Here is a 12,578-nt window from a genome sequence, read left to right on the forward strand (position 1 = left end):
CCGAGTCATCACTTAACTAACTGAGCCACCCAGTGCCCCTTCATTTTTTTTTAATATCACCTACTTCTTTAAAAAATTTCATCGTATAAGCACTTGACCCACATTTACTTAAAGATTTTATTTATTTATTTATGAGAGACAGAGAGGGGCAGAGACACAGGCAGAGGGAGGAGCAGGTCCTGGGCTGAAGGTGGCGCTAAAGCGCTGAGCCAGCCAGGCTGCCCTTGCCCCACATTTTAAAACATGTTCCTGCAGTTTTTTATTTTGGGGCCATAGTTTTCTAAGGTGTTTGGTCTTTTATTTCCAGGACAGACTTGCCCGTTTGTTCATTCTTAGATGATGCACTTATTCAACACTATGTCACTAGCACTAAGCATAATGTCCAAGATGACACAAGTGAGTATTTGTTGGTCAGTAAGCACTTATTTTGAATTTACAGCAGGTAGTTTTAATTGAAAATTATTAAAGGTCTTTATTAAATTCATAAGTCCATTGGGTGTAATTCAAATACTAGGGTCAACTGAAACATATAAACCTAGAGTTTTTAAAAATTGAGTAGGAAATTTACCTAAAGATTTAGTCAATGTAAAGGTAGTTATCTATGGCTCTCTTCTTTATTGCTGAATCTACTCAATTCTTACTGATTAACAGCTTAGATAGTGAGGAAGCTTGTTTGGTTGAAGAAACAAAGACCACTTGGGAAATGCACACGAAGGAAAACAAACCAAAACAACAAAAAATAACACCACATACAGAATTCTGTGTATGTATTTTTAACTTCTACATTAGTAAGAATATCACATGGATATTTTATGGAACTTGAAGATTGAATAATTCTGTCAAGTGGAGAACTTCACTAAAGTTGTTAATTAATACGTGTAGGTTCCCCTAGGATGATAACTATAAAACAGCCATCAATAGAAAATAATAGCTTTTTTAAGAACATCAAACAATTGAATAATTATCTAGGAAAGTGAGAAACTTTCATTTAAATACATTCTTATTAATATTTTAAACACATATATTTTTAGACAGCTTTTATAATACAAATTTAGTTTTGGCACCTAATCTTAAAATACCTATAAAAATTATCAATAGTGAACTGGCAATTGTATGAAAATATCTAAATGAACTTGTGCTATAATCCAAATAAAGGTTAGGTCAGTCAGTTCACTTTATTTCCAAATGTAACAGTCAGAAAAAAAATTTCACATTCTAAAAGTTTTTACTGAAATAGAGAAATGAATATATGTATTCTCTATACTGGATATTTCTAACATAATCAATTTTTATGATGTCTATCAGGTGCTTAGTGGAATGCATACTTTATCTGATCACATTATTTTAGTAAATTTAGTATATTTCCATATGCTATTAGCATACTAGCATAGCACATTTAGACTTCTCTAAAATACTACAGTGATCTAAGATAGATGGAGCCAGCCGGAGAACACTTGGAATCCTTGATAGTAGAATTTGGACTTTCATAGTCAGTGTCTAGAGATATAGAGAGCTTCATTTATGAAGTTTAAGATAAACCATTTCATGGTAAGGTTATAACATACCAGTTTTCCTCTCTTAAATTCACTAAACCAGCTTCCTGGTTTCTCCTTTGGCCAAGATGATATTCTCACCTGTTGCAAAGGAATAGGAAAATTAGATAAAAATTGTGAACAGCATTGTTTAGATATGTATCAGTAATTTTCAGTAAAACTAAAATGCCAAAGAGGTTTTAAAACAGCCTATCCTGAACTACAGAAAATGAGATAAAGAGCAAAATTTGAGAGAGATCTTGGGAATTCCTATTTAGTGAAGATGGAGTCATTTTCTTCCTGGTTTTTTTTTTTTAATTGCTCAAAAAGAAGGGTGTGGGGGGGATAACCTACAGATGGCATAATAAGAGCTGTAGGGGACATTGGTGGAACTCTTAGGTAACCCCTTGGAAAGGAACACCTCACAATACCAGTTGGAATCAGCCAGCAAGGCAAGTACCATCAGCATTGCACAGTGAAGGGAAGCATCCGGAACACATTCAGCCAGTAACTATTCAGCCATGCTTTGGAAAAGTCACTGGCAGGAAGCAAGCCTAATCATCTTCTGCTGACAGGAATGTTTAGAATCTCCTATAGATCTGCATTTATTGTTTTGCTTTGCTAACATCAGCAAACTATAAGGGTATATAAGATCTCATGGTAAGGAATCTGAGTTATCAGTGTAAGGGAAGGCATTTTCCACATTCCCTCATTTCTTTGGGGGCTACACGAATTTTATTATGCTTCGCCACATGCCATGTTTGGGAAACAGAAGTTGCTTTGTCTCCTGCCCCTACTACCCATCCTTTTCTCACAAATTTAATTTCTTTCCTGAAGAGATTAGCCACACCTAAAGCTACTTGTCTTGCCTTAAGGACTTTCTTTGCCTCTCTATACCCATACCATTTACTAAGAAGAATGTCATTTATTAAAAGATTACAAAGACAACATTTACCACCAGAAAATAGTTGGAGAATATAATTAGGCTAGGGGAAAAAATCTTTCCCTATATTAGTAGTTTACCTTTATAGCTTTAAAGATAGAACTCAAATATATTGATACTGCTGGGTGAAAATCAAGAGATGTTTTTGAAGGGACTAAACATTTTAAAACTATGCAAAAAAAATTAAAACTATGCAAATGCAGACAGTGCTCTTATTTTATGTAAGATATTATAAATTGTGTATTTTGAATATCATATACAGCTGTGAGTTCTATCTCATGGTAAGTGGAATGAAGAATACTATGCATGCACTAAAATTTGGGAATCAGCTGTGCTGTGTCATGGAAAGCCATAGAATTTTAGAGCACAAGCAGGTGCATAAAGAATACATCTGGGTAAAAAATAAAGGAGAGAAGTATTTGTTAACTCTGTGCATCACTTTGGTGTCTTATTCATGTTTATGCAAATGAAATGTTCTAATTACCCTGTAAGAAAAGCAGATAAATGAAAATATGACAGTATAATTTTCCTGTTTAGTTCAATATTGCAAAAACATGGCAAGAACTGTCAACAGTCACCACCAAAACAGATTGGTACTTACTCCTTCAGATTTTTTGTCTGGATAAATGCAAGTCTCACCACCAGATGTGAAATTACAGTAAACTTTGAAGGAATCTCCTGAGCAACCTTGGTTTGGGTCAATCCAATATTCACCTAGAAGTAGGAAAAAATATGTCATATACAAATACATTTATATAAAAAGTCAATTGCATTAAGTATCAAATTTTATTAGAGAAAGAAAAATTAATATTGATGGATCTTCTCCCATGAGAATCACTTTTATGCTTTTTGTCATATTGAGGTATGTGTTTGAATAGTTAAAGAGTGACCCTTTGTCTTCTCTGAATCAAAGCTTTGCCCATAAACTCTTGTGGAACACACTTGTTCCTAGCACATCTGTTATTTTTAGATTTCAGCTTAAATGCCACCTCCTCAAATATTAACATTCAATTTACCCATCATAATAAATTGCATGGATATTGGAATCAGATAAACTTAACCCTAAATCTCACATGTATTACTACTTAAGTGGTCGGAGTATAATAATCACTATATTTTCCCTTGGTTTATTCATCTGCAACAATGGAGGTGATAGTATCTACTTAGCTTCAATCGTACTTTTGCATTACTTTATGGCACAAACTTCTTGTAGTAAAGAATATTTTACTACAAGAGAAATTCTAATTCCCTTTGAATTAGATTTTAAAAAGAAGGTCCATTTGATATATTTAAATGTAGTTTTCTATTAAAGTCATTATCCTGTGGTGCAGGGCAAATTTTATCATGTGGATGACTATGACCATTAATTTATTGTTAGATGAGTAAAGATGGTAAGTAGTAGAAATAACATAAAATTTTTTTAAAATAATTGACAATACACCAACAACTATTGGAAGACAGTATTGGTACACATACTTTGGTTCCCTCTTACCATTTTTTATGCTGTCATTTCATTTTAAATATTAGTCTGAATTATGTGAATCTACTGGTTATTAACTTTTAACAATCTGAAATCTCTAACTGCTTAGCACTAGAACTCTTGAAAATCCAAAACCAATCTGCTTTACCTTTTACTACTACTGTATATAAACAGGGAAAGTACTCTTTTTTTTTTTTTGGAAAGTACTCTTATAGTCAATTAGCTTCTACTATATGTCAGATCACTTGAAACATTTATTTAACAAAATCATTTACATTTTTTCTGACTGCATCATTTATAGATTCATGTCTGGAATGAACTGAAATTCTCAGGAATAAAATATACAAAAAAAGTTAAAGATCATCCAGGATTTCACAAACCAGGATAACCACTCTTACTGTTTGATATATCTTATGGATTTTAGAAATACGTAATTTCAAATTCTGTGGTATTTTTACCTTGATTTATTCAGTTAATATTGTCATTAATTTTTTTTCAAAAACATAATAATAACTTAATTACTAAGACACCTTCATCGTCCAATAAATTCAGTGTACTATTGGTACCATGTACAACTTATCTCTAACTTATTCATTTCCTGCTTTTACTGTCAGATCTCTAAATCAAGTCATCATAATTTCTTGACTAGATTAATCCAGTTTCCTTTGATTCCACCTCACTTCCCTCCAAATTACTTCAAGTAATTTTCCACTTTGCTTACTACTGTTTAGCCATAGAGATCTTTCAGTTCCTTGAAGACACCAAGATCTTGTCTTCTTCAAAGCTTTACCTATATCCTCTGCCTGGAATACCCTTTTGATTCTTTGCATGACTGGCTACCTCCTTAAAAGTTTCAGCTTAAATGTTACCTCATCAGATATTAACTCCCTATATATCCAAAATGGAATCATCCTTTGCTTACCTAAATACTCATTTTTTTACAGTACCTGTCATAATATGCTATTATTAATACTTATGCTTTTTCCTGTCTCTATCATTTGAGAACAGCAGCTCAAGGGCATTATTCCTTCTGTGTATCTGTGAATCTCTGTCTGAAGAACAGTGCCTGGCTGTTAATTAATTAATTAATATTCAATTAATTGATTGACATTTAATTAATATTTAATCACAATTAATTAATACATTGAAGAATTACTAATGCTAGTTTATTTATGAGGAAACCACAGGGAACTGTAGCCCATGGTGAACTTCCCATTCCCAAAATTTACAAAACTTTTTCTTGACTTCTCAGGTTCTAAGTCATTATATGTTGTCTTATTAACTCATACATGTTGTAATCTTTTACAATAGAATTACAATTATGTATGACTCTCTTAGCGACATGAGAAGTCTGAATCATTCTTATAAATCACTGAATTACTACTGAATTAAACTTGCATTTCTCAAATATACATACTGTAAACTTGGATATCAGTTTCTATGAAATCCTTAATAGTTTTAGCCTGTTTTAGTTTTAACAGGCTATGCTTGAATAAGATAGGAAGATTTTATGATATTCTTCTTTTATGGTGGTGACTGTTTCTGAATCACATTGAACTTTTCTCTCTGAACGGAGTTATTTAGATCTCAGTTATAACATTCTTGTATGATTGACAGTGCAAAATTATTGTCCTAAAAGTAAAAAGAATGACAAAATATTTCCACATAAAATGGGAGATTTAAGATCACATAAAATCTGTCCCTTGTTAGGTATGTAATTGTGAGAGTTTATTAGCTAATTCAGGATACTTGAAACTCTTGCTTTCTCAGGATGGGTATGTAAAAGTTTGTGTTAAATGGTAGGTATAATAAATTATCCTGATTATTATTACAAATAAATTGTTCACAGTTCCAATTATTTGTGGATCAATGACATAAATTTTTGCCCCAAGCTATCCTAATTCTCAGTCTGTTCAACAAATCATTGCTAAACTAATGGGTCAAATATGATGTAGTATGCTATTAATCATGTTAACTTTACTCATATCGATGTAAAATAAGTTAGATTATAGGATATAAATAATTATACATTAATGTGTACATGCACGGACACATAAAGCCCCTTCTATCATAGTTATTACATGGAAAATGCATTTATGTTATCTATAATCATCCAAAAAGATCTTGTCATAATTTAATGAAACCTTATATAACCGGCAAGGATTCTCTGAAGCAGATCTTGAATTGCACGGTGTAAATGACTTTTTCTGTCTACAAGATTGGAATTAAATCACCTGCTTTAGTTTTATTGAGATTCTATATTAAACATTTAACTAGAATTAATGAGCTGACAATGTGCCTTCATAACTTAGAGGTTCAGTACACTTGCTGTGTCATGTATTATTAACATACCATCTGGGAAGTCAGGATGGCTGAGTTGCAGGTCTTTGCAAGTTCGGGCTGGGTTAGTCTGAGTACCCATTGGAAACTTCATATGCTCGATGTCTTGTTTCAGGGAATTGAGAGAACCAAATATTTCCTCCATTCCATCCGAGTAATCAAGAATATTATCCCCTGCATCTGCTTGCATGTTTTCAGCATGTCTTCTTGTTTTCTTGGGTGACAAGATTGGTAAAGGCTGAATGACTTCCCCAGGTGGACCCTGTGAAAGAGATAACGTGCATGTAATTGCTTCTTAAGTAAAATATTCTGTATAATTATTACTGGTTATGTCATTGTTAGGAGAAACTATAGCTAATTTAGCTTTTCAATGTGTTTCCTATTTTCAATGTTTTCTATACACATATACATATATAAATATTTATGTAGAAACTGTGTAAATTCTATTCTAAAGAATCTCGTGAGCATATGAGGTAGATACAAATCAGATAATTTCTGTACCTTTTTTCTATATAAGTAATGTAACACAGACTGGTGTGGACATATGTATGTTACTTTCTCATTTATTAATTAATCCTCATTTACGTGTCCTATCTCTGCAACTAGATTTTAGTCTCTGAAGATTAAAATATCATTTTAAAGTTATTATGCTACCTAATGAGTTGTCTATTGTGCTTGATAATAATTTATATTATGAAACATTAAGCTCTTAATAATACACAAGTTAATACACATTAACTTGTTTCAAATAGAAGTTAACATTGTATAAATTTTAAAAACTTAAAAAATGCAGCCAGACTTGAATTTGCAAGAGTAGAACTATACCAAATAGTTAAGTGCACAGCGATATGGATTGTGTCCCACAAAATTCATATGTAGAAGTCCTAAGCCCCTGTACCTTAAAGTAAGACCTTATTTTGAAACGGGGTTGCTGTAGATATAATTAATTAAGTAAATATAAGGGCATTCTATTCCAATATGACTGATAACCTTATAAAAGGAGGAAATTTGGGAATAGAGACCCACATAGACAGAAGATGATGGGAAAAGACAGAAGACAGCCATCTATGAGCCAAGGAGAGGGTCATGGAACAGACCTTCCTCCAAGACCTTGGAAGGAGCGGATGCTTCCCATAGGTTGAACTAGGACTTGTGGCCTCGAGAACTGTTGGACAATGCATTTCTATAAGTTAAGCCACCTTGTTTGTGGTGCCTATTACGGCAGCCCTAGCAAAGCAAATCTATCACTTAGTAGTTACGTGAAGACTGGAAAAAGTCCGCATTAATAAATATTAGAAATTATTGTTGCTTTTAGGATGATCATTATATTTAGTAGGAAAAAAATGTCAGTTTTCTAAACTTTTGTCTTTATTCCTGTGTGGTCAGACATATATGCATCTTTGTGGCATACAATCAATTGCTTTCACAAAAATGTGACATAAGAAAGGATATAATATTCTTCAGAAACAAATAAAAACAAGATTATCATAATATGTAGTTAATGTATCTTTTTATTCAATTGAAAGAAAAATATTGGCATGTGGACCTGATCATGTAATTAATCTAGTTGCTATTTCCTAGAAAAATCAGCACAAAGACATTTGACAGAATGCCTTTTTTTTTCACCCTTCTTATAAATTCAGATAATTCATTGGCAGTCTCAGGATGCTAATTGCCAGAACATTACTCTTGTTACTCTGCACTTACCGGAGGTCCTGGAGGCCCTGGAAGACCACTGTCACCCTTCTGGCCGGCAGGTCCCTTTTAGGAAAAAAAAAAGGAACAAGATAAATAGAGAACAAGGCATTTAAGTGGACTTCCCCCAAAAAATAAAAGTCCAAAGGCAAAAGTACTTACAGCAGAGCCTTTGGTTCCCTTTGGACCTTGAGGACCCTAGAAAAAATGCAAAGGCAAAAGATAAAAGATAAGATAAAAAATCTGGAGAATTTATGACTTCAGTATATTTGTAAGTTTACATTAAAAAATTATTTCATCTTGCACTTACTGGTAAGCCTGGAGGACCAGGTGGACCTATGGGACCAGCAGGACCTGGAATTCCCTGTAGAGAAAATCATCCAAATTAGAGCTTTCCTCAGCTATTCTGTTTCATGTTTTGCATAACAGCATACACTGCATACTTTAGATTATGCAAGAATATATAAGAATAACCTAAAACTTTCCACTCTGAATCTAACAAATAACTTTTCAAGATAATCTGTTTTTTCCCATGTGCTTCAGTGTCTATACCTTTATAGGAATAAAGCAGCTTCAGAATGATTTGTATGTTTTGGGGATTCACTAAATTTTTGTGTAATTAACTGTTGAACTGTAGTTTTTACGATTTCTAACTTCTCATATTTTTAATTTATTACTTTAAGGTTAAGTAAACCTCTTTTTGAAAACACCATTGACTTAAAGAGGTTAAAGATGCTTTAAATCACCTCATTGGTCACGTTTAATGGAATGTGTGCAGGTGTGTGTGTGTGTGTATGTGAGTACAACTGGAAAGGAGTAGGAGAATAATTTATATCTTTACTCACTCCATCCCCCTTTGCTCCTGGAGATCCCTGAGTTCCAGGGAGTCCTCTGTCACCTTTTTCACCTTGTTCTCCCGGAGGTCCAATCAGGCCAATTAAACCAGGATGTCCCTTTAAAAGGCAGAGAAAAGAAATTTAACAATATGTAAATTACAATCATCTATTATAGTCATAAAATAATTACACGCTAAATTTATGAAACCTAAAAGTAAAAGAAAAAGATAAAAAATTTAACCCTTTCTGAAGGATATTTGGATTAAGAACCTGTTTTCCTCTTACCTAACAGGATCATTTACTGCTTAAGTGAGATTTTTATCAGTGAGGAGGAGTATTAGGGAACAAAGTGCTTTCTGAAAATATTTTTAGTGTTTCATTTACTTAAAAAGAATTCTCTCAACTAAGAGACTAACAATGACCATATATAATATTGATGAAATAAACAACTGAAAAGTCATTATTTTAATAAGCACCATATTTTATATGAAATGATTTTTACTCTTGAGACTTTGTAGTTTTTCAGAGACATTTGGAGATTTAAAAATAATACAGAAACATTAGTGGCATTCTAAAAAGGCTTATTTTCTTTCATTATTTGGTGCGACTCAGCATACATTCTGGAAGATCAAGTTATTATTTCAAAGGTATTCTAGTTTAAATTTTTTATTTTCATGTTTAAAAACATAAAAGTGGACATTTTGTTATTCCATCTGTTTATTTTCTGAAGGGTTATTTTAGTATAACCATATGCTTTCTCCGTATGGTTCCTACAAGGGGACATTGAAAAAATATAACACTGAATTCTGATACATTTTTCACTATGACTTTGTATATTTTCTCTTCTCTAAATTCATCTGGGAAACAGAGGATTGACAGCTTTTTCCTTGGTTAGAAGGACAAAGATATTCATTGAAATTTCCTTTTGAGTGATCTATATCCACAAAGTTATTGTCTCTACTATTAGGATGTCAAAATTGTAATAACTTGTGCTTTTATTCTCACCTTCTCACCCTTGGAGCCGGGGTCACCTTTGAGACCAGGTAAGCCAGGAGGTCCCTAAATAATGAGAAATAATAAACATATATAGAGTGGGTATGAGTTAGAGGATCATTACTCTCCACAAGGAATGTTTGGCTTTGGTAATCTGACAGTTTTCAAAAACAATAATGTTTAGTGTTTATTTTTCAGGATTCTAAATAATTTTGCTTGTTTAAAATTCCATGGCTTAATATTTAACTATAGTTATAAAGCATAGTATCGATAGGTTTGACTACATAAATATGAAATTAGGAATAAGACATGGTTTATATGGTCTTTAAACTGAAAATGGAGGATAGATTTTTAAATACCCTAATTTTAGAAGTGATTTCCAAATTATACATCAAATCAACCAAATATTTCTGTGCTAAACTCAAATACATTACAGTATTTCCTGTAAAATTAAAAAAAAAACTCAGTAAATTTTTAACACTCATCTGACTTTTGATAACTACTTTTCCTAATCAAACTCCCAAGATGGTATTTTAAACTGTAATTCCTGAACAATGTTTTATCTAAATGATTTGTAAATTTAATAATAAGGCAATTCGTTTTCTTCATATAATCATCTTTATTTTACTAATTTAACCTTTTTTATGGTCCAATGATAAGACATTTACTCATTTATGCTGAATTATATTTTGATGAAAATCATGGTATGACTTCAACTTACTCAGTCCTGACCCCTACCCATGGAATTATTCATATTGATGACTTTTTAACACATTTTTTAAAGATTTTATTTATTTATTCATGAGACACACAGAGAGAGGCAGGGACACAGGCAGAGGGAGAAGCAGGCCCCACGCAGGGAGCCCAACGTGGGACTGCCCTGAGCCACAGGCAGACGCTCACCCGCTAAGCCACCGGGCGTCCCTAACAAACGTTTTTATATAAAAGTCAGTGTATTCCATATCAAAGGCATCACAAAATATGACCCTTCTTGTGAAATTAATGACAAATGAAACTGCAGGCTAGAGATTCTGTCGGAAGAAACGTAACTGACACTAAAGGATGGATAGTAAGGGTGTGATTGATGAAATCCAAGTCAAGATAATGCTACAGAATGTAGGTCACTACTACCTGCAATAGTGAGGCATCCAGAAAAACAAAGCAAAATATTTCTACAGTTTCTCTATTTATATTGAATTGAATTTCAGAATTATAATTTCAGTAACTATTTTTAACATGGCACTTAGAAAACAAAAGGCTTTGACTTTTACCACACTATACCATGAGTGTTCACTTTTTGTTGTATCTTCTTCAAGGCTACCATGAGTAATTTTTTTTTCCTTTCTATCCAGACACTTAGAATCTTCAGTGTGAGAGGAGCATGTAAGTCCCAGTCCAACATTTTTGTGAATTTAAAGTATGAAAAGCCATGGATCTGATCCAAGTTATATGATGTAATATAAAAAGTATGGGCTCAGGATAGGATAAATTTAGGATAGAAGCCCGTGTCTCCTATTAGCAATTTAAATTAGCTAACCAAAAAAAGCTGCAGTTATCTCATCTGTAAATTGAGGATTATGATTCCTGTTTCATGAGATTGAATAGATGAGCCTTTTCCACTCCTTTCTCACATCTACATCTTAAACTGAATTTCTGATCATCAGGGGAAAGTCAGAATGTGGCTAGTACAATTAGTACTGTGTAACAACAGTATTTTGGACTATTATTATATATAATTATATTTGTTTTAATTCCTGAATTAATTTGAAATTCTGTAAGTATTGATATAAAAGTGAACAATTTCCCTACATCATTCCATTAACAATAGATTCAAATTATTTTCATAGAAAATACATGCAATTTTAAATGTGCCTAATAATGTTCTTCTACTAAGGAGAAAATAATCCTCAGACAGAAATTTATTTTAATTCACCTTAGACCTTCTTTTGTGTAAAATAATCATGCTACTTTGTTCAAAACCTGACTGACAAAATGTAGATGACAAAGAAATTACCAAGGTGTTTTTTTTGAGAATGTATTTTTTTTTTGAGAATGTATTTTTTATTGGAGTTCGATTTGCCAACATATAGTCCAACATATAGTATGGTTATACATATAATATAATTCCCAGTGCTTATCCCGTCATGTGCCCCCCTCAGTGTCTGTCACCCAGTCACCCCATCCCCCCACCCACGTCTTCTTCCACTACCCCTTGTTCATTTTCCAGAGTTAGGAGTCTCTCACGTTCTGTCTCCCTCTCTGATATTTCCCACTCATTTTCTCTCCTTTCCTCTTTAAATCCTTTCACTAATTACCAAATTTACTTCCAAGTATGTTCTAGGGCTGGGTTTGAAAACTGGACTTTCATCTTATTTACTCACACCCTATCATAGTGAACCTCAAAGTGTGGTCCTTAGACCAGTAACATTAGCATTCTCTGTGAACTTTTTATTAGAAAAGCAAATTCTTGGGTTTCATTCAGACCATCTGAATCTGAAATTTTGAAGTTAAGAGACCAGCAATCTGTTTCATAGATTTGATAACTCATTACTGTTTGGGAGGCATGGTTCTGTGGCATTAGGTCCCAAATCGGGTTAAATCAATATTCAAATCAGAAGCGTATAAAAGATCTCATATATGTTAAAATATGAGCATTACCTATTTGGTTCTACTAGTTCAATAATTTTTAAATTATAATTATATTTCATATTTATTATTTTCTGATCGTATCAGAAATGCATGATGAATCATCAATTAGG

General features: G+C 32.8%; 1 protein-coding gene across 4 annotated transcripts in view; it reads right to left on the reverse strand.

Moving 5' to 3' along the window:
* Positions 1 to 12,578, reverse strand: part of COL11A1 (collagen type XI alpha 1 chain) — a 196,770-nt gene that overhangs the window by 3,873 nt on the left and 180,319 nt on the right. For all 4 annotated transcript variants that reach the window (XM_077905647.1, XM_077905645.1, XM_077905646.1 and 1 more), the window contains 8 exons: positions 9,832 to 9,885; positions 8,836 to 8,943; positions 8,301 to 8,354; positions 8,153 to 8,188; positions 8,003 to 8,056; positions 6,308 to 6,557; positions 3,077 to 3,189; positions 1,566 to 1,634 (listed from right to left, as the gene is read on the reverse strand). In XM_077905647.1, the coding sequence (XP_077761773.1) occupies positions 1,566 to 1,634; positions 3,077 to 3,189; positions 6,308 to 6,557; positions 8,003 to 8,056; positions 8,153 to 8,188; positions 8,301 to 8,354; positions 8,836 to 8,943; positions 9,832 to 9,885 (738 nt within the window). The remainder of the gene's footprint in view (positions 1 to 1,565; positions 1,635 to 3,076; positions 3,190 to 6,307; positions 6,558 to 8,002; positions 8,057 to 8,152; positions 8,189 to 8,300; positions 8,355 to 8,835; positions 8,944 to 9,831; positions 9,886 to 12,578) is intronic.

The sequence above is a fragment of the Canis aureus genome, chromosome 8 (assembly GCF_053574225.1).
Source record: "Canis aureus isolate CA01 chromosome 8, VMU_Caureus_v.1.0, whole genome shotgun sequence".
NCBI lineage: Eukaryota > Metazoa > Chordata > Mammalia > Carnivora > Canidae > Canis > Canis aureus.